We start from the raw sequence: 25462 nt of genomic DNA on the forward strand, positions 1-25462 counted from the left end.
ACGGGGCTCCTGAGGCCATGGGCTGAGCTCAAATCCAATTAGTGGGGTGCTGGGCTAATTAACCCCCCACTCCCTGCACTTGCCTTGGCTTTGGGGGGGGCAAAACCCCCCCTCACCCCCCCCCCCAAAACTGGGGGACACACACACATTGCCCATAGGTCCCCATTGTGGGGTCCCCTCAGCATGGAGGGGGAGCAGCTCCCACCCCTGAGCCCCCCCCCTCCCCACCCCAGGGAACCAGCCCCTGACCCCCTCCAGCACCTCTTCCTTCTCCTCCCAGGACCCCCCAGTGCCCCCCACCACCCCCAAACCCCCATCCCAGCTGGGCTCCCCCCCCCCCCACCCCAAAACACCCCCCCAGAGCCTGAAAACACCCAGACCCCAAAAAGGGGGAACTGGGAGAAGGAAGTGCTGAGGCACAGAGATGCTCTGGGGGGAGGGAACAGGACACAGGACACCCCCCCCCCTCCCCCAGGCTGGGGGGGGTCCTGGGGGGGGTCCTTGGGGGGGTTTCAGGGTTTGATTTTTCCTCTAAAATCAGGTTTAAAATAAAAAATAGCAACTTTCCCCCCCACACCTCAGTGGGTCAGGGGGAGACACGTGTAAACCCCCCCCCCCCATTTAGAAAGGTGCAGCAGCGCTGGGGGGAGGGGGGGAAGAAATGGGGGGGGGTAAAAGAAAGGGGGGGGGGGCTTCGTGCTGGGGGGGGGCATATGTACAGCACTTGGAGGGCTGGGGGGGTGTTACCTCCATCCATGTGGGGTGTAGGAAACCAGAGCTGTGTCCCCCCTCCCACTCCCAGGGAGGGGGGAAGGGGGGTTTGGGGGGGGGCCCAGCCCCTTCCCCCCCCCTCTCACTGCTCCCTGCTGCTGCTCCGGGGCTCCCGTAGCGACTGAGACCCGGCCGGTACCGGTAACGTTTAGTGAGGGGCTTTAATACAACGCCAGACGCCGGGGGGGGGGGGCACCGGGGGGGGGGGGGTCGCTAAGTGGCCGCGTCCCTCTGCTGTGACCTGACCGTCTGAAAGATGTTCTGCAAGGGAAGAGGAGACAGGGGGCGTCAGCGAGCCGATGGCGGGGGGGGGCTGTGTGTCCTGGGGGGTGTCTGTGTGTCCTGGGGTGGGGGTCCCTGTAGGTCTTGGGGGGGGCTGTGTGTCCTGGGGGGGGTCCCTGTGTCCTGGGGGGTGTCTGTGTGTCCTGGGGGGGGGGTCCCTGTAGGTCTTGGGGGGGGCTGTGTGTCCTGGGGGGGGTCCCTGTGTCCTGGGGGGGGTCCCTGTGGGTCTTGGGGGGGGGGGCTGTGTGTCCTGGGTGGGTCCCTGTGTCCTGGGGGGGGTCCCTTGTGGGTCTTGGGGGGGTCCTTGTGGGTCTTGGGGGGTGGTCCCTTTGGGTCTTGGGGGGGTGTCTGTGTGTCCTGGAGGGGGTCCCTGTGGGTCTTGGGGGGTCCCTGTGTGGTGTCCCTGTGTGCCCTGGGGGGGGTCCCTGTCTCCTGGGGGAGGTCTGTGTGCCCTAGGGGGGGTCCCTGTGTGCCCTGGAGGGGGGGTCCCTGTCTCCTGGGGGAGGTCTGTGTGCCCTGGGGGGGGTGCCTGTGTCCTGGGGGTGTTCCTGTGGGCACTGGGGGAGTGTCTGTGGGTCTTGGGGGGGTCCCAGTGTGCCCTGGGGGGGGTCCCTGTCTCCTGGGGGAGGTCTGTGTGCCCTAGGGGGGGGTCCCTGTGTGCCCTGGAGGGGGGGTCCCTGTCTCCTGGGGGAGGTCTGTGTGCCCTGGGGGGGGTGCCTGTGTCCTGGGGGTGTTCCTGTGGGCACTGGGGGAGTGTCTGTGGGTCTTGGGGGGTCCCAGTGTGCCCTGGGGGGGGTCCCTGTCTCCTGGGGGAGGTCTGTGTGCCCTGGGGGGGGTGCCTGTGTCCTGGGGGTGTTCCTGTGGGCACTGGGGGTGTTCCCTGTGTCCTGGGGGGGGTCCCTGAGTCCTGGGGGGCTGCTCTCACCTCCTTCCGCCACTTGAGCTCGCAGAACACCCGCTCGAAGCACTCGTGCATGTAGTTGAACTGCAAGGGGAGGGGGGGATGACACAAGGGGAGGGGGCAACAGGAGGGGGGGGACATCTCAGAGCAGCCCTGGGGACTTGGGGACCAGCTGCCCACTCAAAGCTCCCAGTGCTGTGGGCACCCATCCCTGCATCACCCACTCACCCACCTCCCACCCTGAACCCAGGGGGTGCTGGGTGCTCCCCCAGCTCCCAGGAGGAAACCCAAGCCAAGCTCTGGGTTTTTCCTTGGCAGATCCACAAGGAATGGGGCAGGGGGGTGCTGGAGGGGGGAGCTGGGGGGGAAGAGGGGGGGTGGGTACTTACATAGGGGGTGAAGATTTTGACCCATCGGGGTTTCTTCTCCCCCCGTGCGTACTCGAAGCAGAAGGCCATCCCCTCCTCATCTGTGTCCCACCGCTGCATCTCCTCCCACTCAAAGGCAATCACCTGGTTCTGGGGACAGAGGGGACATGGGTCAGGCCCCAGTGTGGCCACGTCCTGGGATGGGGAGGAGGAAGGGGTCCAGAGGTGAAGCAAAAGGGGGTACGAGCGAGGGGGGTGCCGAGTCCTCGCTGCGGGGACACCTCAGAGCTGAGGAATCACAGAAGCCCAGACTGGGCTGGGTTGGGAGGGACCCCAAGGGTCCCAGAGCTCCAACCCCCCTGCCAGGGTTGGGAGGGACCCCGAGGGTCCCAGAGCTCCAACCCCCCTGCTAGGGTTGGGAGGGACCCCGAGGGTCCCAGAGCTCCAACCCCCCTGCCACAGGCAGGGACCCCAAGGGTCCCCAGAGCTCCAACCCCCCTGCCAGGGTTGGGAGGGACCCCAAGGGTCCCAGAGCTCCAACCCCCCTGCCAGGGTTGGGAGGGACCCCAAGGGTCCCAGAGCTCCAACCCCCCTGCTAGGGTAGGGAGGGAACCCAAGGGTCCCAAGAGCTCCAACCCCCCTGCCAGGGTTGGGAGGGACCCCAAGGGTCCCAGAGCTCCAACCCCCCTGCCACAGGCAGGGACCCCAAGGGTCCCAGAGCTCCAACCCCCCTGCCAGGTTTGGGAGGGACCCCAAGGGTCCCAGAGCTCCAACCCCCCTGCCAGGTTTGGGAGGGACCCCAAGGGTCCCAAGAGCTCCAACCCCCCTGCCACAGGCAGGGCCACCAACCCCCATCCCTGGCGCCACACAAGGTTGCCCAGGGCCCAGGCTGCACCAACACCCACAGAGACCCCCCCCTTGCTCCCACCCAAATCCCTGCGGGATCCTCTCGGCAGCACCCCAGGGCTTGTGGGGAGGTGTTGGGGGACACGGTGGGTGCTGGGTGAAGGGCAGCCCCCCCCTCACCTCCAGCTGCCCCTCCTCTGTGCAGGCATGGAGTTTAAAGTGCTTGATGCTGATGGCTGTGATGACGTGGCCCTTGCGCCGCGAGTCGCAGGAGCAGTGGGGGAAGATGATCTCGTTGTAGCCTTCGCACGTCCGCAGCATGTTCAGGTACTGGGGGGAGAAGGCACAGGGAGGAAGGGATGGGATGGGGATTAGGATGGGAAGGAGATGGGGATGGGATGGGGATGGGAAGGGGATTGGGATTGGGATGGGAAGGGGATGGGGATGGGGAGGGGATGGGAAGGGGATTGGGATGGGGATTGGGATGGAAAGGGAAGGGGATGGGAAGGGGATGGGGATGGGGAGGGGATGGGGATGGGGATTGGGATGGAAAGGGAAGGGGATGGGAAGGGGATGGGGATGGGAAGGGGATGGGAAGGGGATGGGGATGGGAAGGGGATTGGGATGGGAAGGGGATTGGGATGGGGATAGGAAGGGAAGGGGATTGGGATGGGGATAGGAAGGGAAGGGGATTGGGATGGGAAGGGGATTGGGATGGGAAGGGGATTGGGATGGGACGGGAAGGAGATGGGGATGGGACGGGGATTGGGATGGGAAGGGGATGGGGATTGGGATGGGAAGGGGATTGGATGGGGATGGGAATGGGGATGGGGATGGGAATTGGGATGGGGATGGGAATTGGGATGGAAAGGAGATGGGATGGGGATGGGATGGGAATGGGGATTGGGATGGGAATTGGGATGGAGCTTTGGCACCCTCCTGCCTGCCCACACCGCCCAGCAATCCCCGGCTTCGCCCCAGCGCAGGGAGCCTGGAGTGTCCCCAAGGAATGGGAAAACAAGGAAGGAAGGAAGGAGCCAACCAGCCCCTCAGCTGCTCCACTCCCCAGCCCTCGGATCACGGGCAGAGCTCGGAGCAGCCACGGTCCCAGGCAGGGCACAGATCCGAGCGAACGGCTCCGGGAGCCCAAGGCGGCTCCACCCGGAGCCACCCCACACCCAGCAGTGAGCTCTGACCCAGGGCTCACCATCTGGGAGAGACTCTGCCAGGCACAGAGGGGAAACTGAGGCACTGGGACAGCAGCAACCCGCAGCAGGAGCCGGCTCTCCCTCCAGCCTGGCAGAGACACCTCTGTCCCCACCCTGGGCGAGCCGGGGAAGGGGACAGGACAAGGACAGGACTCACCATCACCATCTTCCTCTGCTCACACAGCTTCTGCAGCTGGTAGGACTTCTCCTCGGCTTTGATGTAGCCTTTCTTGACATCATCCACAGCCTGGGCAGAGAAGGGAAAGGGAATATTGCTCAGACAAGGCATCTCCTCACCCAGATCCAGGCTCTGCCTCCCCAGGCTGGCCCTGAGGCCACCCAAACCCTGCTGACCCCCACCCCTGTCCCGCAGAGGGATGGAAAACCTCTGGAATGTCTCTGGGACAACAAGGGATTGAACAACAACTGTTTCCTTTGCACTTGCACCAGAGGCTGGTGCAGACCTGGATCAGAGGACAGTGTTTCAGGAGGTTCAGGCCAAGCAGGGAATCTCCTCCCTGAGCTCCATGGTTATCCACCCCTGAGCTGGGCACTGGCAGTGGGGGGGGGGGGGCACGACCCTTCCCAGCCCCACATCATCCCTGAGTGCCGGTGGAAAGGGAGAACAGGGAGGTCACAGGCACCTTCCTGAACAACACACCCTCCCTGCTGGCTCTGGGAAGGTGACACGGAGCAGCAGGACCTCTCCCTCCCATCCAACTGCCACCTGGCCAGGGGCTCCTGACCCCCTGGATCCCCCCCTCCCCACCAGCAGCACGCTGGAGCTCCGCGGTGTCCGGGGCAGCTCTGGGAGCCGGGTTCTTGTGTGGGCACCCACCTGGTGGAAGAAGTAGGTGACAGCCAGGTCGTTGTCGTTGAGGAGAACCTCCTCCTCTGTAGTGAAGAGCCACTTGCGGATGGTCAGGCAGGTGCCCGGCACGGCCGAGGTGTAGTTCTGCACGTAGAGCTTGTGGGGGAACTCGTTGGGCGCCAGTTTGCGCACTGGGGAGAGCGGGGACGCCGGGGTGAGCACAGGTGAGACCCCCCCCCAGCCATGGGAGAGGCTCCCCCAGTCATGGGAGAGGAACCCCAGCCACACCAGCCGGGAGCAGCACCCCAGCTCCACTCCAAGGGCCCTTCTTCCCCCCACAGCTCTTTTCGGCTGCAGAGCCCCCTCCCCTTGGGTCCCGCAGAGCCCCCTCCCCTCAGGCTCTGCCACAGAGCCCCCTCCTCTCAGGCCCTGCAGAGCCCCCTCCCCTCAGGCCCTGAAGAGCCCCCTCCCCTCAGGCCCTGAAGAGCCCCCTTCCCTCAGGCCCTGCAGAGCCCCCTCCCCTCAGGCCCTGCAGAGCCCCCTCCCCTCGGGCCCTGCAGAGCCCCCTCCTCTCGGGCCCTGCCACAGAGCCCCCTCCCCTCAGGCCCTGCAGAGCCCCCTCCCCTCAGGCCCTGCAGAGCCCCCTCCCCTCAGGCCCCGCAGAGCCCCCTCCCCTCAGGCCCCGCAGAGCCCCCTCCCCTCAGGCCCCGCAGAGCCCCCTCCCCTCAGGCCCCGCAGAGCCCCCTCCCCTTGAGCCCCGCAGAGCCCCCTCCCCTCGGGCCCTGCCACAGAGCCCCCTCCCCTCAGACCCCGCAGAGCCCCCTCCCCTCAGGCCCTGCAGAGCCCCCTCCCCTCAGGCCCTGAAGAGCCCCCTTCCCTCAGGCCCTGCAGAGCCCCCTCCCCTCAGGCCCCGCAGAGCCCCCTCCCCTCAGGCCCCGCAGAGCCCCCTCCCCTCAAGCCCCGCAGAGCCCCCTCCCCTCAAGCCCCGCAGAGCCCCCTCCCCTCGGGCCCTGCAGAGCCCCCTCCCCTCGGGCCCGGCCACAGAGCCCCCTCCCCTCAGGCCCTGCAGAGCCCCCTCCCCTCAGGCCCTGCAGAGCCCCCTCCCCTCGGGCCCCGCAGAGCCCCCTCCCCTCAGGCCCCGCAGAGCCCCCTCCCCTCAAGCCCCGCAGAGCCCCCTCCCCTCGGGCCCCGCAGAGCCCCCTCCCCTCAGGCTCTGCCACAGAGCCCCCTCCCCTCAGGCCCCGCAGAGCCCCCTCCCCTCAGGCCCTGCCACAGAGCCCCCTCCCCTCAGGCCCTGCCACAGAGCCCCCTCCCCTCAGGCCCTGCCGCAGAGCCCCCTCCCCTCGGGGCCCGCAGAGCCCCCTCCCCTCGGGCCCCGCAGAGCCCCCTCCCCTCGGGCCCTGCCACAGAGCCCCCTCCCTTCGGGCCCTGAAGAGCCCCCTCCCCTCGGGCCCTGAGGAGCCCCCTCCCCTCGGGCCCTGAAGAGCCCTCTCCCCTCAGGCCCCGCAGAGCCCCCTCCCCTCAGGCCCCGCAGGGCCCCCTCCCCTCAGGCCCTGCAGAGCCCCCTCCCCTCAGGCCCTGCAAAGCCCCCCCTCCCCTCAGGCCCCGCAGAGCCCCCTCCCCTCAGGCCCTGCAGAGTCCCCTCCCCTCAGGCCCTGCAGAGCCCCCTCCCCTCAGGCCCCGCAGAGCCCCCTCTCCCCTCGGGCCCTGCCACAGAGCCCCCTCCCCTCAGACCCCGCAGAGCCCCCTTCCCTCGAGCCCTGCAGAGCCCCCTCCCCTCAGGCCCTGCAGAGCCCCCTCCCCTCAGGCCCTGCAAAGCCCCCCCTCCCCTCAGGCCCCGCAGAGCCCCCTCCCCTCAGGCCCTGCAGAGTCCCCTCCCCTCAGGCCCTGCAGAGCCCCCTCCCCTCGGGCCCAGCCACAGAGCCCCCTCCCCTCGGGCCCTGCCGCAGAGCCCCCTCCCCTCGGGCCCTGCCACAGAGCCCCCTCCCCTCGGGCCCTGCCGCAGAGCCCCCTCCCCTCGGGCCCTGCCGCAGAGCCCCCTCCCCTCAGGCCCTGCAGAGCCCCCTCCCCTCAGACCCCGCAGAGCCCCCTCCCCTCAGGCTCGGGAGCCCCTCGGGGGAAGGACTCACCGAAGGAGTGGTTGATCACTTCAAACAAGGCGAAGTAGTTGGCGGTAATACTGTCCATCCCAACCTTGGCAGCCACAGCCTGGAGAGCAACCCAAGGGGCAAAGGGGGTGAGCAGGACAGGAGCCAGCGCCTGGCTGCCTCACACAGGGCTTCCTACTGGTTATTCCCAAATATTCCCTAAGCTGAGGGGTCATTTGCCAGGGAAAAGCTTCATTCTTCCTCCCTGGTGAAACCCCAGGGTTTCCCAAGCAGGGTGCAGCCTCTCCCCTTCCACCTCCCCAGGAATGTCTCTAGATCAAGTCCAACCAGCGTCCTTCCTTCGGATGCCTCCAGGTTCATCCCCAATGGGGGGGAACACACCTCCCTGGGGGTTCAACACCACCCTGCTCCCTCATGCTGCAGCTGCAGCAAGAGCTCCAGCCCTGGGTGGAGGTGATGGGAAGCTCAATTGCATGATGGCCCCGCGAATCCCACCCTCAGAGCTCAGCCTGGCATGTCCAGAGCTCCTCCTGCACAAAATCCCCCAATGCTCCCAGTTCCCCTTTCACACTGGGGTTTCCCACATCCCTCTCTTCCCTCTCATCCACCCAATTCCCCTTTTCCACTGGTTTGAGTCAGTCATATGGAGTTTTCCACTTCAAGCGCCGGGCTGCCGGCCGCTCACAAACACGGAACGGGGCCAGAGAGTTCCCCAAAAAGGGTCAGTGCCTTTCACATCCCACACACACTCCTGCCACAGAGAGACTGGCTCCCATCAGCTCAGGGATCTGGCTCCCAGCAGCTCAGGGATCTGGCTCCCAGCAGCTCCCAGACCTGGCTCCCAGACCCGGCTCCCAGCAGCTCTGGGATCCAGTTCCCAGCAGCTCAGGGATCCGGTTCCCAGCAGCTCCCAGACCTGGCTCCCAGCAGCTCCCAGACCCGGCTCCCAGCAGCTCCCAGACCCGGCTCCCAGCAGCTCCCAGACCCGGCTCCCAGCAGCTCCCAGACCCGGCTCCCAGCAGCTCCCAGACCCGGCTCCCAGCAGCTCCCAGCAGCTCAGGGATCTGGCTCCCAGCAGCTACCAGACCCGGCTCCCAGGAGCTCTGGGATCCAGTTCCCAGCAGCTCCCAGACCTGGCTCCCAGCAGCTCCCAGACCTGGCTCCCAGACCCAGCCCCCAGACCTGGCTCCCAGACCCAGCTCCCTGAAGCTCTGGGATCCAGTTCCCAGCAGCTCAGGGATCCGGCTCCCAGCAGCTCCCAGACCCGGCTCCACCACCGCAGCCCCTGCGAGCTGTAACCCAGGATCTGCCTGGAGCCCAGAGCCATCCACCAGCTCCACACTATTATCAGTGACAATTAATTATCAGTGATGATCCATCCTTTGTGGGTGAGCCTGCCAGCAGCAGCGCTGCCTCAGCACAGCATAAGGTCCCCAGCATCCCTGTCCTCTCCACTATGGCAAAGCAGCATTGCTGACGTGCTCCCTGTGCTCAGGAGCTCAGGGGGCTTGTGGTTACCACCTGAACCCCTCTCAGCCCTGGCTCACCTGGTACACCTGGTCTGTGGTGCTGTTCTTCTTGACTCTGACTGTCACCGTCGTGATGTCGGGTAACGCGACGCGCAGCTCCACGTCCGAGACGCCGTTGTAGTTCTGCAGGAGGCAAGGAGAGACACTGGAGATCAGTGAACTGAGGCTGAACTGAGCCCCAATGAGTGGTTATTGCCTTGTGCTGGCTAATTAAACCCATCACTGCTAATGGGCAGCTGCTCTGGGAGCCTCCAGAACCCCATCCCGCTCCACAGCCAAGGCATTCTGAGGGAAGGAGGATGGGAGCTGTGCTCTGGGTGCAGGGAGCTGAGCAAACAGCTTCACATCACGCTGGGGCAGGGCGTCCCACTCCTGAGTTTGCCAGTGAAGAGCAAGAGGAAGCTCTGGGACGTGGCAGCTCAGCTCAGCGTGCTGCAGAAAGGCTGGGAGGAGAGCAGCAGCCCCAAGGCAGACGGCGGCTCAGAGCCTGGGAGAAGCAAATCTCTGCTGGTGAACGTGAGTGGCTCATGGCCACGAAGCCACCAGAGCTGCCACCAGCACAGGACATGGAAGAGGACTCAGCAAGCAGGTTTCCCCTGCCAGGTCTCCCCTTCCCAGAGAGCCATGGCACAGAGGGAAGGCACCCAGCAGCACCCTGAGCCTGCACCCTGGGGTCTTGCCACGGTTTCCTGTCCAGCCCCCCCAGGGTTTTGGCAGGGATCTGCTCCTGGATCCAGTTTTACCAGTGGTTTTGGCTGCAAGGGGTGTGTTGGGGGGGGGTGTGTTGGGGGCACAGCAGAGCTCAGGCACCCTCCCTGTGCACCCACCTCATCCGACTCGGATAGGAACTCCTGCATGATGTCGCTCTCCCCGATGACACGTATGGAACACACTGCGGGACAGAGAGCGCAGGTTAGGGGGGTGCTGGGGAAAGGGGGGAGCCTGAAGGACACAGGGAAACCACCAGTCTGTCTGTGGGCAGTGAGAAGCACAGGTGGGATGTCCAGCCTTCCCAAAGCAGCATCCCAACGTCCTGCATGGAGCCTGATCCAGCCTGACCCCCCCACCCCCAGCAGGGAGCGGGTGCATCGGACACTCCTGGGCACCCAGGAGGTTCAGAACACATTCAGGAGTGGGCAAAATGCCATCAAATGTACTTTTTCCCTCTGAAAACACCTCCAAGTCATTCCAAGGGGACTGGAAGTGTTGGGAATTTAGGCCAAGTGGAGCGAAGAGCTGGGATCTGAGCTGTACCCCCAGCCACAGCCAGCCCGGCCTTCCTCCGGCCAGCTCCTCACTGAGGATGAGGATGAAGGAGCTGGGCAAGGTGGGGCTGAGGGAAACCCAGCCTTAAGGGAAGGGATGAGCTCATTAAGCTCACACACTAATTAACCGAGCTGCTTCGGGGCAGTTAACAACCCAGCATCCCAGGAATGGGGGGGTGGGGAGGGTGATCGCTCCCTGAATCCCACCCACAGCCCCCCCACTGCAAACTGTGGGCTCAGCTTTAGCTGGGGGCTGTGTGCTGGGAGAAGGTTCTGGATCCCCTTCCCCACCACGGGAATCTGGTGCTGCTGCTGCAGAGCATCCAGCCACGAGCCCGCTGGGGTCACCGCTGAGCTGAGCTCCCCCCGTAACGGCTGCAAATGCCACTTCCTTCCCCTCCTCTTCCTCCTCCCCGTGTTCCCTCCAGGATTACGACATGAGACTGTAAATAAAAACCTCACTGCACCTTCAAATCCCAATTCCACAGGCTGCTGCTGCTGGGAGCTGGCAGCTGGAAGCACACGCACTGGGAAGCTGCAACGAGTCCGAGCTCCCTCTCCCCACCTCAGCGGTAAAATCCCAACCCAGCTCCACAGGAGCTTCCTCCCTCCCAGGTAAACGAACCCCCATGGAGTTTGGGATCACCCTCAGGAGGGTTTCTCTCCCTCTTTGTGAGGAGGGTGGCGTGGGGCTGCCTGGGCTCAGCATCCCAGCTCAGTACCTTTCTCCAGGTACTCCTCCAGGCCTCGCCGCCGGGCGTCCAGCTGCTGCTCGGACAGGGAGAAGGGCCATTTCCCCGGCAGCCGGGGGAAGGTGAAGTTGGCGAATTCCCGCTTCAGGTTCTGGTGCAGGATGGCGAATTCCCGGTACCGCTTGGAGCAGAGCTGCCGGCCCGCCATGTAAACGTTATAGACCTGGGAGGGGAGGAGGGTCACACAGTCACCGGCTTGGAAAAGACCTTTTGAGATCATCAGGTCCAACTGTTCCCATCCTGTGCTGACCCACAACCCTGAGCACTTCATCTAACCCAAATCCAGGGGTGGGGACTCAGCCCCACTCACTGGGCAGCCTGTATCAGGCCCTGACCCTGTTCTAGGCCCCTATTCCAGGCCCATCCCAGGCCCGGACCCCGTTACTCAGCCCCACTCACTAGGCAGCCTATATCAGGCCCTGACCCTGTTCTAGGCCCCTATTCCAGGCCCAGACCCCGTTCCAGGCCCAGACCCCGTTCCAGGCCCATCCCAGGCCCGGACCCCGTTCCAGGCCCATCCCAGGCCCGGACCCCGTTCCAGGCCCATCCCAGGCTTGGACCCTGTTCCGGGCCCGTTCCAGGCCCGGACCCCATTCCGGGCCCGTCCCAGGCCCGGACCCTGTTCCAGGCCCGGACCCCGTTCCAGGCCCAGACCCCGTTCCAGGCCCGTTCCAGGCCCGGACCCCGTTCCGGGCCCATCCCAGGCCCAGACCCCGTTCCAGGCCCATTCCAGGCCCAGACCCCGTTCCAGGTCCAGACCCCGTTCCAGGCCCATCCCAGGCCCGGACCCTGTTCCAGGCCCATCCCAGGCCCAGACCCTGTTCCAGGCCTATCCCAGGCCCGGACCCTGTTCCAGGCTCATCCCAGGCCCCTGTTCCCCATCCCCACAACTCCTTCAGGGAAGAACTTTCCCCTCCCATCTGCTCTGCCCCTGCCCTGGGGCAGCTTGAGCCCATTGCCCCTTGTCCCATCTCCTGTCCCCTGGCTGAAGAGACCATCGCCCAGCTCTCTGCACCCTCCTGGCAGGGCAGGGGAGGTGGGGAGAAGGTCTCCCCTCAGCCTCCTCTTCTCCAGGCTCAACACCCCCAGCTCCCTCAGCTGTTTCTCAGCTGAGAAGAGTCTCTCTGTCCTGAGGAAAGCTTCCCAGCCCAGCACAGCTTCACTGCCCGGCCCCATGAGGCCAAGCTAGGAGGGTCTGAGCTGTTAAACACACAGCTGTATGACCCAGCTGCTCCCCACACCTGGCAGTGGGGGGATTGAGGGGTGTTCAAGGCACCTTTCTGCTCTGGGAGGAGAGGAAAAGTCTCCAAACCCTCTGGAAACCCTCCCTGAGTGCTGAGGCTGCTGGCACAGCACTCACCAGGACCATGTCCTGCATGCCAGAGGGTCCCTGGGATACACCCAGTGTCACCAGATGATGCCACAGCAGCACCACGCTGACAGCAGCGGCTGTTTCCAGCTGTGAGATGTGCTCCAAGCTGCATTCCCAGCTGGAAATTGCAGAATTGAGCTTCACATCACAGCCAAAGACACACAGCTTCGGATTCAGGTTCACATCCACTTCCCCTGGGACACAGAGAGGTTCCCCCACCCAGCAGGAGCTCGGTTTGGGTTGGGACACAACCCCAGGCACATCCCAGGGGAGAGGCAGCACAACAGCTTTTGGGAACACCCCAAGTTCCCCAGTTTCTTCACTACACACCCGCCCTTCCAGCTTCGTTCTGGACACTGCTATGGAAACAGGACTCTGGTCCCAAGCTGGGGAAACCCAGAGCAGAGTTATGGATGCAGGACACCCCAAAATTCCTCAAGGAATTCCCTTCCCATCCATTAACCAGCCACCCCCAGGACGGGGATGCAGTTCCCTGGCTCTGAGCTGGGGTCAGGCTGTACATGAGCAGCTTTATCCAGCCCATTTTGGGTCCCTCTCCAAAGGGCTCCTCACCACTGAGCCAGAACCCACCTTAAACCTCAAAGGATGCCAAGGAAAAGGACCACCAGCCTCCCCTGTGAGTGCAACAGGATGGGGGGGGAACCCAAAGGAAAGAGCTGGTGGGACAAGGGAGGCAAAGAACCCAGAGGAAAGAGCTGGTGGGACAAAGGAGGCAAAGAACCCAGAGGAAAGAGCTGGTGGGACAAGGGAGGCAAAGAACCCAGAGGAAAGAGCTGGTGGGACAAGGGAGGCAAAGAACCCAGAGGAAAGAGCTGGTGGGACAAGGGAGGCAAAGAACCCAGAGGAAAGAGCTGGTGGGACAAGGGAGGCAAAGAACCCAGAGGAAAGAGCTGGTGGGACAAGGGAGGCAAAGAACCCAGAGGAAAGAGCTGGTGGGGCAAGGGAGGCAAAGAACCCAGAGGAAAGAGCTGGTGGGACAAGGGAGGCAAAGAACCCAGAGGAAAGAGCTGGTGGGGCAAGGGAGGCAAAGAACCCAGAGGAAAGAGCTGGTGGGACAAGGGAGGCAAAGAACCCAGAGGAAAGAGCTGGTGGGGCAAGGGAGGCAAAGAACCCAGAGGAAAGAGCTGGTGGGACAAGGGAGGCAAAGAACCCAGAGGAAAGGGCTGGTGGGACAAGGGAGGCAAAGAACCCAGAGGAAAGAGCTGGTGGGACAAGGGAGGCAAAGAACCCAGAGGAAAGAGCTGGTGGGACAAGGGAGGCAAAGAACCCAGAGGAAAGAGCTGGTGGGACAAGGGAGGCAAAGAACCCAGAGGAAAGAGCTGGTGGGACAAGGGAGGCAAAGCACCCAGAGGAAAGAGCTGGTGGGACAAGGGAGGTGGAAGGGGAGAAGACACAGGGAGCTCTGTGTTCAGACAGTTGTTCCCTGTGGCTTTTCCACCTTTCCCTGGTGTCCTTATCAGCAGGAGGCACAGACAGGACACGTGGGTAAAACAGGAGCTTCCTACTTAATCTTCACAAGAGACCCAGCTCATTGACAAAGAACCTCCCCAGCACACAGGGAAGGGTGTCCAAGCCCCAGAGGAAGGGTGAGGATGGGCGAGCAAGCAGTTGAGCAGCAATTAAGCAGCCTTGAGATGAGCGTGGTGCCAACCCAGGGGCACCAAGCAGCCCCACAGCTCAGGATGGGGGGGTGTGGAGGAACTCTCCACACAGGATACTAACCACAAACTTCTCTCCATTCTGCTCCACGTGCTTGTAGGTGGGGATGGAGATGGGCACAGCCTGTTTCTCTGTGTAGTCGTAGAAGGACTGGCCCAGGGAGTCGTCGCTGGGGTCCAGGTTGTCGGCCTCGTGGGGCGGCACCGACAGCACCGTCAGGATCAGCTCCTTCTCCCCGGCGCGGATCAGGTCCACCACCTGCTTGTGAGTTGCTCCTTCAACGTTCACCCCGTTCCTGGGAAAGACAGAGAGAGGGAGTAGAAGGGCTGTGAGCCTTTGAGGTGATGGCAGAGCCTTTGTAAAGGGCAGCCTGGGGGGTCCAGCCCGTACCCGCTGCCCTCTGAAATCCCTCCGGCTCCGGCTGCTCCAGTTTCGCTCCGGTTTACACTTCACTCCTGTTTTCCTACTGAGGAGTTCCTGGGTTATTACTGAATTATCTTTAATGACTTGAGGTGCAACTAGAACTTCTTCAAGGCTCATCCCCCTCATCCCCTCAGCTGATGGCAAACACAAGGAGACCCCGGAGCACCGAGCACGTCTCTCCCACCACAGCTCCATGTCCCCCCAGCTCCCAGACCAACCCAATTTCCCTCAACCTGGAAGGCAGCTGCCAGGTTCCTGAGATGAGGAAGCAGGTGAAGAGGCTCAGAGAGCACAGGGAACCCATTTTGGAAGCTGGTGCTCCCATCCACCACGACGCAGCACCACCAGCACCCGGCCTGGCATGACACAGAGGAGATACGACCGCTTCGGTTGCCAAATGCTCTGCACCACTCCCAGCAGCCTGGGAGCTGCTGCTGTAACACCCCCTGCCTCCTCCAGCACCCCCTCTGCCTCCTCCAGCACCCCCCCTGCCTCCTCCACGCTCAGAGCCTGAGCTCCTCACAGTTTCCCCCGTCCCTGCAGCAGCCCCAGGGAGGCTCTGAAGCCCCAAGACGTGCCCTGTATGAACAGGGATGGGCAGAGCTTCACCTGCCCCATCCCATCATCATCCCATCCCATCATCATCCCATCCCATCCCATCATCCCATCCCATCCCATCCAAGCTGCTGGGGAGCCCATAGATCACAGGAGGTGACAGGTCCCTGAATACACCAGGCAAGGAGCTTCCCAGCACCGCAGCAGCACCGGCAACGCCAATCCATCCTCACTCCCCCAACCCTGCAGAGCATCACCCCTGCTCCACTGACACTTCACAGGGGTGGCAAAGCAGGGAGCAGCTTCCCAGCCCCCTGAGCAGGCAGGGGAGAGGGATCAGACATCCTCCCTCCAGCCATCAGCTCGTCCTGCCCGTGCCCTCCCATTCACCTCCCATCGATCCCGGGTGGGATCTCGCTGCCAAGCACACAGGTTGAACAGCTCTTGGCTCCTCTCTTCCCATCAAACGAGGAATTGCCCTGGAGAGACCCAGCCTCAGCTCATGGGTGAGAGATCCCAGGCTCTGAACCAAGTTTGAAGAGCCCCAAGTGGCTCTTGGGAGCCAGAGCAGCACGTGAGCTGTGCCAGGAGCTGGCTGGAAAGCTTCCCCTGCCTGATATCAGTGCCCTGAGAGCTCCAGTCCCGACTGGGGGTAAGGAAGCGACCCTTGGACACAGCCCTGTGACCGCTGAGAGCCAGGCACAGCCCTTTTGGAGGCTGTAAAGTTGGGAAAGAGGGAAAAAATCCCCTTCTGAGGGCGGGAGTGCAGCCTCCAGAGCATCAGGCTGAGCTGCACAGGGCATCGCTCGCTACGCTGGAGCCCTCAGCTCCCCCAGTGCCACCTCAGAGCCACGTTCTCATCGGGAGCGATGCCCAGTGCCCCTCACTTCACCCCAGCCCCTTCCACCCACCAGGAAGAAACCCAGTGGGCAAAGTCCCACTGCACAGGGGCTGCAGCACAGGGAGCTTCACCCCATCCCACGCTCGGCTCCAAGCCCCTCCGCGGGCAGCAGGGGCCATTGGAGCACCCAGAGATGCTGGGGAGGGGGTTCCCACTCCCCCAGCTCCAGCCAGGCTGGAACTGGGTCCTGGGCTTCACTTCTCACCTCAGACATGGTGCTTTCCCTCCTGCCCAGCAGCCTGTGAGCACACACAGCCCTTCCCCTCCCTCACCCTCCTCAGCCCCCAGTGAGTTCTGCTGCCTGTTTCCTCCCCGAGCCGACGCCAGACGCGGGAGGGGGTGAGGATGGGACCCAGGACCCCCCCCCCAGCCAGCCTGCAGTGCATCACTTCATTCACAAACCAAGGGCAACACCCACTGCCTGCTCACTGTCCCTCCCAGCGGGCTCCTTCCCAGCACCAGCAGCTCCAGGAGAAGCCCCCTGGCCCCTCCGAGCAGCGGGAAGGAGCAGCGGGAACCAGGGACGCGGGACTGACACCTTGGCAATCGAGTCACCATAGCAACTCGGGCTGGAATCATCATGGGTGAGGAAGGAAGGAACCTGAGGAAGGAAGGAAGGAACCTGAGGAAGGAAGGAACCTGAGGAAGGAAGGAAGGAACCTGAGGAAGGAAGGGGACAGGAAACCACACGTCGCAGGAGGAGCTGGAGAGGGGAGCAGGGAGACACGTGGCCGGGATCTGAGAGCCAAAGGGTTTCATCCTGAGATGACAGGACACAGGGATGCTCTGCTCCTCGAGCTCCTGCCTGCTGGAGTCAGGGAAGGAGGAGATGCAGGTGTTCTCTGTACCCTCCCAGGGAACACATGTGGGCTGGGGAGAGGGCTGCCCCAGGGGAGGGGAGAAGGGGCTGCTCCAGGAGGGGAGAGGGGGCTGCTCCAGGAGGGGAGAAGGGGCTGCTCCAGGAGGGGAGAAGGGGCTGCTCCAGGAGGGGAGAAGGGGCTGCTCCAGGAGGGGAGAAGGGGCTGCTCCAGGAGGGGAGAAGGGGCTGCTCCAGGAGGGGAGAAGGGGCTGCTCCAGGAGGGGAGAAGGGGCTGCTCCAGGAGGGGAGAGGGGGCTGCTCCAGGAGGGGAGAGGGGGCTGCTCCAGGAGGGGAGAGGGGGCTGCTCCAGGAGGGGAGAAGGGGCTGCTCCAGGAGGGGAGAGGGAGCTGCTCCAGGAGGGGAGAGGGAGCTGCTCCAGGAGGGGAGAGGGAGCTGCTCCAGGAGGGGAGAAGGGGCTGCTCCAGGAGGGGAGAGGGGGCTGCTCCAGGAGGGGAGAGGGGGCTGCTCCAGGAGGGGAGAGGGGGCTGCTCCAGGAGGGGAGAGGGGGCTGCTCCAGGAGGGGAGAGGGGGCTGCTCCAGGAGGGGAGAGGGGGCTGCTCCAGGAGGGGAGAAGGGGCTGCTCCAGGAGGGGAGAAGGGACTGCTCCAGGAGGGGAGAGGGGGCTGCTCCAGGAGGGGAGAGGGGGCTGCTCCAGGAGGGGAGAGGGGGCTGCTCCAGGAGGGGAGAGGGGGCTGCTCCAGGAGGGGAGAGGGGGCTGCTCCAGGAGGGAAGAGGGGGCTGCTCCAGGAGGGGAGCAGGGGCTTCTCCAGGAGGGGAGAGGGGGCTGCTCCAGGAGGGGAGAGGGGGCTGCTCCAGGAGGGGAGAGGGGGCTGCTCCAGGAGGGGAGAGGGGGCTGCTCCAGGAGGGGAGAGGGGGCTGCTCCAGGAGGGGAGAGGGGGCTGCTCCAGGAGGGGAGAGGGGGCTGCTCCAGGAGGGGAGAGGGGGCTGCTCCAGGAGGGGAGAAGGGACTGCTCCAGGAGGGGAGAAGGGACTGCTCCAGGAGGGGAGAGGGGGCTGCTCCAGGAGGGGAGCGGGGGCTGCTCCAGGAGGGGAGCGGGGGCTGCTCCAGGAGGGGAGCGGGGGCTGCTCCAGGAGGGGAGCGGGGGCTGCTCCAGGAGGGGAGAGGGGGCTGCTCCAGGAGGGGAGAGGGGGCTGCTCCAGGAGGGGAGAGGGGGCTGCTCCAGGAGGGGAGAGGGGGCTGCTCCAGGAGGGGAGAGGGGGCTGCTCCAGGAGGGGAGAGGGGGCTGCTCCAGGAGGGGAGAGGGGGCTGCTCCAGGAGGGGAGAGGGGGCTGCTCCAGGAGGGGAGAGGGGGCTGCTCCAGGAGGGGAGAAGGGACTGCTCCAGGAGGGGAGAGGGGGCTGCTCCAGGAGGGGAGAGGGGGCTGCTCCAGGAGGGGAGAGGGGGCTGCTCCAGGAGGGGAGAAGGGACTGCTCCAGGAGGGGAGAGGGGGCTGCTCCAGGAGGGGAGAGGGGGCTGCTCCCTGCTCCAGGAGGGGAGAAGGGGCTGCTCTGGGAGGGGAGAGGGGGCTGCTCCCTGCTCTGAGGGGGGAGGGCTGCTGGCCCCCACACCCACAAAGGACATCCAGCGAGATGACAGCCAGATCCAGCGGGTCCAGCTCGATGCTCTCAAGGGCTTCACAAGCCAAAGTGCAGCGGGGGTGACACACACCCCCTGTGCCCCAGGGTTCACAGCCCAGTGCTTTGGGAGAAGCCAAGCTCTAGGAATTCCAGCGGGTTTTGCCTAAGGAAAGCCCTTCAGCCTGAGGTTCCTCAAGCTCCCACCACAGCCAGTACACCCCACAGGGCCCAGTAATGCTCCCAGCAGGAGCTGGAGCCGCCGGCACAGCCCGAGCTCCCCAAAGCAGAAGTGCCCATCGTGCTGACACCAAGGAGCAGGGTCCCCAGGACATCTCACTTCTCCCATCCCTGGGGCTGGTGACTCACTCTCTGCCAGGACTCTGAAGATTTCCCAACAGCCTTCAAGGGGCTGTGGTGCCGGGGGCAGCAATCAGCTCCCTGGAGATCCCAACCGCCGCCCCTGGTGCTTCACTCTGACAAACCATCCCAGGGAAGATGCCCCAGGAACTCCTGGAGCCGTCCTGAGAGATTTCCCTTGCAGAGGACGAGCATCCTCCTGCCCTAAGACCCCCTGAGCTCCTGCTCTGTCGGGAGCACCCTGGGTCTCACTGCTGTGCAGCTGTGGGAGAGGTTCCAGGCTGAGACAGCAGCGGTGACCTGATGGATCCCTGCTCAGAGAGGGGCTGGTGGAGGAAGGAGGGAGCTGGAGACCAGCTCTGGTGACAAGGACACAGGGATGAGCCGCCTCCTTGGGAGAGGCTGGGTGATGAGGATGAACTAATGAGCTTACAGGGCACAGCGGCTGGGACAGCTCCTCAGGCTGGCAGCAGGGCCAGGCTCTTCCTCCTCTCCACCCTCATCCCTCCACCAAGCACCAAAACAGCCCCATGTGCCTCCAACAGACTCAGCCAGGGGGTTGCCACAGTGCCAGGGGGGGCCCTTCCGCTGCTCCGATTCACCGGCGGGTCCGCGGCAGCTCCGGCAGTCCCGGCTCCTCACCGCTGATCCGAGGAGCAGAACGTTTCTCCCTCACACCCTACACCCCAGACCAGCCAAGCTGAACAGGTCACCCCCAAATTGCTGGGTGCCCAAAGCCAGGAGGCCACCAGCACAAACCATCCTGGAGCTGAGTTGCTCCCGGTGTGACGACCCGGAGCTGGGATTCCCCAGCAATCCAGACCCTGCCTGGTGTCTCTGCCAAGCACCTGGAAGGAGGGGTGAGCCCAGAGACCTCTCCTAATTCTCTTCCATGGGCTAATTACCCCTCTGACAGGATTTTAAGGGAGCGTTGGGGTCCCTGTGGACCCCTGCTCTGGCCAACGCCGGGACTGCCGTTCAGGAGGGCAGGGATTCCTCACAAACTGGTGCTTCCCAACCACCCAGACCGGAGACAGAACATTTCAGCAGGTTAAAAACCAAACCAGAACCAAATAAAAACCCAAATAACACCCCCCAAAATACAGCAAACAGAAGCAAAAAGCAATGAGCTGCCTCAGCAGGGGAGAGGCTGAGAAAGGCACACACCTTCCGACACTTCCACAACCAAATCCCTCACCAAATCCAGCTGGGAAGCTCAGGAGCTGTTAACTGCAATCAGCTTCCACACCAGCAGCAGGAGGCAGGATCTAGGTCAAGGCCTCCTTGGTTCTTCCCTCCCTGAACCACCTCAGAACCACCCCCGAGGAGCGGAGCCCGGACCGGGCTGCGCAGCGCCAGCTCCGGCACTACCACGGAGCCAGGCTTGGAGGCATCACTGCCAGCAAAGCAGGGACTCTTCTCTCTCCTTTTCCCAGGCCCAGATTCTCCTCTGCTCAGTCCAAGGTGCTGAGGGCACAGTCCAAGGTGCTGAGGGCACAGTCCAAGCCTGTGGCAGCAGCTTCAGTTCCCCAGCAAAGCCCTGAGTGACTCTGCGGACCACATACTGGAAACACCATCACAAGAAGCTCCTCTGGAGATGTCCAGCTCTCCCAAGCAGCATCCCGGTCCAGCCACAGCCTGGGGGTTCACCAGGGCCCTTGAGGGTGTTTCAGGCTGTAGCTCAGGCTCTGCCAGCACAGGTTTGACTCCCAGTAAAAGGAGCCTCTCCCCTCACCTCATGTTGCACCCAGTGCCGCTTCCCCCGCGGTCGGGCTGGTGACTGAGGGGGGAACTGATGGGTAATGAGACAGGCACCGTGGGGATAGATGCTGACCCACCACGAGCAGCTCCACAACGTGCGTGGGGACAGTGAGGGATGGAGCCCAGGGGGGTCAGGGTGAATCCTGGGGGGGTCACGGTGGGTTTCGGAGGCGGGAGGCCAACAGGCAGCTGCTGCACAGGTCATTCCAGGCCTTTCCAAAGGGGAACCAGCTTCTCCTGTCCCGAGTGGAGGCACAAACTGAGACTTCAGAGTGAGGAGAGTTGAATCTCTGGAGGGAAATGCCCCCAGCGACCCCCTCCCAGCCCTGCGCCGGGGGGGGCAACAGCCACTCTCGAAACCGCGGTGCCGCGACGCTGTGGACGGGCTTTGGACACAGGAATGAGCAATGGAGACGGCTCCTGTGGTCTGGGGAGGGGGGTACAGCACCCCCCTACCCTCAGTCATCCCCTTACCCTCACAGTCACCCCTCTACCCTCACAGTCACCCCCCTACCCTCACAGTCACCCCACCATCAGCCAGGTTTCTGCTGCCACGGCTCCGGAATATGGGGCACAACCCCCCACCCCCCTTTATCAGCTCTGGTGTCTCTGAGAGGGTTCCCCCCACAAGAAGTGGATGCTGGGGAGATTTGCCACCCCTGTCAGGATTCGTGATGATTGTCATTCATGGTGCTAATCAAGGAGTAATTAGCTTTCCTTGCCTGTCACCCACCGGCACCACACGGGCAGGGAAGGAGATCAGAGCGCAGGGGCCACGGTGTGGACCAGCCTTGGAGAGCAGAGGGCTGAGGGGATGGTGGGAAGGGGCTTCCCAGCAAGGACAGGACTCAGTGTGCACCCAGGGTGAGCTGGGAGGGGAGATATAGGGTGACAGGACCCCCCCAGACAAGGTGCCAGGCGCTGAATTCCCTGTCAGGCTGCAGTGACAGCCACACTAGTCCCATCACAGCCAGGGGTGGTGAATCCCAGAGAGCTCCAGAGAGCTCTGGCCCGGACCCCACGTGCTCAGAGCTGGAAGCAAAACCCCACTCAGAGCCCCGTGGCTGCCCAGAGAACCTCCAGGATCCGTATGGACACGGAGCAGCCAGCGATTCCCAAGCACCAGAGCCACAACCCCCACTCCCTGCCCAGCTCCAGACCTGCTCCATCGCTTTGGGCAGCTGCTGAACCCACCGTGGGTCCCCTGGAAGGATGGACGGGGTGTTGGGTTGGGGTGTTGGGTTGGGTGTTGGATGGGGTGTTGGGATCCCCGTGCTGGGGAGGCGGCAGCGGCCGGGCCCCCCGTGCACCCCACCCCCTCCATTGTGCTGCCCTGCAGAGGAAGGGAAACCAGGAGCTATTTTTGGAGCCTCTTTTTATTGTTTCCTACTCCAGCTCAGCACCGCGCTGGGACTCGCTGGCAGGGGCTGGGTCTTAACCCTTGTCCCCTCAGCAGAGCACGGGGACAGGGTTTGGGGGGGCTTCAGGGACCCCCCTGTTGTTGGGCTGGGTTAACAGAGGGGAGAGGAACAGGGGGAAAGCAATAGTGGCTTCTCCAGGGAGAGGAGAAGCAGCAGGAAATCCCCCTGTCTGTCTGTCTGTCCTTCTAGCAGTCGCTCCCTTGCCCTTTGACCTGCCCCCAGCCTCGTCACCTGCTGGGGGGGGGGAACTCCTGGTGCCACCAAGGTTTGGTGACAGGCTGGGGAGGGGGGTTGGCTGAACCCTGATTTGAGGGTCAGCCTCAAGAACCTACCTGGGGTCCCACATGTGGCTCTCTAAGCGTTTCCCTCTGATCCCTGGGGTCCCTCCCCAACCCCATTCCCTGATCCTGGCATTCCCCTCTCAGCTCAGCACCCGGCGCCGCCGTACAACCCCCCCCCCAAGCCCCTCAGCATCTCTGGGTGCAGAACTCACCCCCCCACCCAGTTCTTCTGCACAGGGTTGGGGGGAGGGAATAACACAATCTGAAGCACACAAAGCATTTGGGTCACAGTATTTGGGGAGCCCAACAGTGAGCTCAGCCGGCTCTCCAGGCACGGGGGTGGGGGTCAGAGCAGACCTCCTGCAGCCACACACAGCACTGGCCAGCAGCAGGGCTGTCCCACCGTCACCATATCCCTCTAATTAATAAGTAATTGGGCTTCACCAGCTCGGCACGAAGTACAAGGAGGTGAGGAGCAGGCAGAACCAACCCCAGGAACCACGGCAAGGGAGACCCGGCGGGGCTGAGCGCCGCACGCAGCCCATAGGTCAAAGTTGAGGGGGGGGGTTTCATCCCCCCCCCCACTCTGGGTTTGGGTGTGGGGGGAAGCTCAGTCCCAGCACAGCCCAAACATCCCCTGAAGCTCCTGGTCCTGGTGTCCAGGTGATGGAGAGGGAGGGAAGGGAAGCCAAGCAGCTGGTCCCCCTCTGAGCGGGCGCTGGCATCTCTGCAAAGGTTGGTGGGGGGAAGGCAGAGCCCCCCCCCCATCCTCAGCCAAAGGAGACCCCCCACCCCTCCCCATATTGACAACAGAGGGTCCCACTCGCTGGTGGAGGGTTTGCACCCTGGTCCTGACCTGCTTGGGAAGAGCTGTCCCTTCCTTCCAGCCACCTCCTCACACACATCCCACGCTCCTTCCCCTCCGTGCAGGGGTCTCTCCCAGGGGGATCCCCACCTCTGGAATCCCCCACCAGCCCCTTCCCAGCTGGGAAGGCAGAGCTGGGGATGTGGCTCCTACAGGTATTCCCACAGCTTCCCAGCCCAAGGGGTGACCCCAAAAACCAAGGCTGGTGGTGGGGAGAATGTCCCCAGGGATGAGGTGTGAGGGGGACACCCTGACCCCCCCTCCAAGGGCTGTCCCACAGCCCAAGCAGGGTGTCCTCTGGAGACCCCCAAACAACGAGCACCTCGCCTCCCAGAGAGAGGGGCTGCACCCCAAAGGGCACCCCGAGCCCCTGAGGGAGGGAGATGCTGCCACGACCCCCTAAAGCCCGCGGTAGGAGCACAAAGACCCCTCCCCACCCCACAGCAAAGGGGTTCCTGAGGGAGACAATGCAGGCCCAGCCCCCCCCCACGGGCTGCCCCCAGCCCCCCAACAGGGCATCGCTGCCCAGCCCACCCCCCCCGTGCGACAGGACCCGGCCAGGCCCCTTCCCCAGGACCCCCCACCCCCACCCCCAGGCGAACCAGCTCCCCAGGGGGGGAACCTCTACCGGGACCCCCCCCCGAGAGAACAAACCACCCCCCCCCCAATAAAGCCTCAGTGAGGGGAAACTGGCCTGGTTCCCCCTCCCCAAGCTGCAGCCAAGCTCAGCAGCCCCCCAACCAAGGACACCCCGAGCCCCCTCCCTGGACCCACCCCCCCACCCAGCGAGCGGCAGCAGGTGGGGGTGGCCCTGGTCCCCCCTCCCCAAGCTGCAGCCAGGCTCAGCAGCCCCCCCCCACCAAGGACACCCCGAGCCCCCTCCTGGGACCCCCCCCAGCGAGCGGCAGCGGGTGGGGGCGGCCCTGGTCCCCCCTCCCCAAGCTGCAGCCAGGCTCAGCAACCCCCCCCCTACCAAGACACCCCAAGCCCCCTCCCTGGACCCACCCCCCCCAGCGAGTGGGGACCCACCTCCCCCCCGACAGCGGGTGGGGGCGGCCCTGGTCCCCCCTCCCCAAGCTGCAGCCAGGCTCAGCAGCCCCCCCCCACCAAAGACACCCCGAGCCCCCTCCCTGGACCCACCCCCCCACCCAGCGAGAAGCAGCGGGTGGGGGCGACCCCCCCCCTCCCTCAGAGGCAGGGCAAGACCCCCCCCCCCCCCAAGGGGCAGCGCAAGCGGGGTCAGGGCAGGGCGGCGGCGGGCCCCCCCGTACTCACACCTCCAGGATGCGGTCCCCCTTGCGCACCCCGGCTCGGTCGGCCGCCCCGCCGCCCAGCACGGCGCTGACATGCTGCAGCGGGGCGTACAGCTCGCCGTTGATGCTCCGCAGCTGGCCCCCCTCGCTCACTTGCCCGCGGACGTTGAAACCGTAACCGGATTCGGATTTCACGATCCGGACCACGCGGGGACCGCCGGGCCCGGCCCCTGGGGCTCCGTCCCCGCTGCCGTTCCGCTGCGGGGCCGCCGAACGGGGCGGCCCTTCGCCCTCCTCGTCCGCCATCTTGGCGAGCAGCGCCCGGCCCGGCCGTCACGCGCCTGACGACGACGCCGCCGCCATACGGGGCCCCACCCCCCCCCCTTCCCCGCCTCTCCCCGCACAAGCCCGATGGGGGATGTAGTCCCGGCTGTCCCAGGGCGCGGAGGGAGGGAACGCGGGTGATGCGGTTGGGCGGGAAAAAACGTAAAGCGACACGAGGGATTTCCCCTCCACACCCCCCCTCCAAGGGAATCCCTCCGCCGTCGTCATGGCAACCAGAGGGGCGCGCTGGGCTGTGGCGTCACGGCTGTGGCGTCACGGCGCCGGTTGAGGAGATGGGAACTCAGGGGGAAGAGGCTCCACGCCCTGCAGTGTCCTTTCGCCTCAGGGGACCCCCGGCTTGAGCCTCTCACAGGGGGCTGGGGGCCATGTCATGGGCAGGGTAGAGAGGAGCCACCTCGCAACACTCCATGGCCATGACCACTCCATGGCCATGACCCCTAGGATGGAGCATGGGGAAAGCAGGAGCTTCACCCCCCTCCCGCAGCTCACTGGGGGTCAGAAGACCCCTTCCCCCCAAAAAAAACACCCAACCACAACACAGAATCACAGAATCACAGAATCACAGAATTATCAAGGTTGGAAAAGACCTAAAAGATCATCCAGTCCAACCATTCACCTATTCCTACTCGCTCCCACTAAACCATGTCCCTCAATACAACATCCAGTCTTTCCTTGAACACCCCCAGGGTCGGTGACTCCACCACCTCCCTGGGCAGTGCATTCCAGTGCCTGACTACCCTTTCAGAGCAGTAGTGCTTCCTAATGTCCAGCCTGAACCTCCCCTGCCGCAGCTTGATACCATTCCCTCTAGTTCTGCCGCTGTCTACACGGGAGAAGAGGCCGACCCCCAGCTCACTACAACCTCCCTTCAGGAAGTTATAGAGAGCTAGAAGGTCTCCCCCGAGCCTCCTCTTCTCCAGGCTGAACAACCCCAGCTCCCTCAGCCGCTCCTCGTAAGGCCTGTGTTCCA

At 64.3% G+C, this 25462-nt stretch overlaps 1 protein-coding gene across 2 annotated transcripts; it reads right to left on the reverse strand.

Annotated features, from left to right (window-relative positions):
- Positions 1-725: 725 nt before the first annotated feature.
- Positions 726-24453, reverse strand: SNX27 (sorting nexin 27; the record flags this gene model as incomplete). 2 transcript variants are annotated; one of them, XM_084276784.1, is made up of 12 exons in its annotated part: positions 726-1032; positions 1979-2038; positions 2344-2472; positions 3349-3498; positions 4534-4623; positions 5215-5378; positions 7317-7395; positions 8843-8947; positions 9652-9716; positions 10812-11004; positions 13957-14188; positions 24170-24453. In XM_084276784.1, 12 exons carry the CDS (start codon positions 24451-24453, stop codon positions 985-987), a joined length of 1599 nt encoding a protein of 532 aa, XP_084132910.1. In that variant the 3' UTR covers positions 726-984. The 2 variants fall into 2 exon arrangements, with proteins under 2 accessions (XP_084132910.1, XP_084132911.1); XM_084276785.1 differs by having other exon boundaries at positions 24199-24361.
- Positions 24454-25462: the final 1009 nt, after the last annotated feature.

The sequence above is a fragment of the Gallinula chloropus genome (assembly GCF_964237585.1).
Source record: "Gallinula chloropus genome assembly, chromosome: 29".
Lineage (NCBI taxonomy): Eukaryota > Metazoa > Chordata > Aves > Gruiformes > Rallidae > Gallinula > Gallinula chloropus.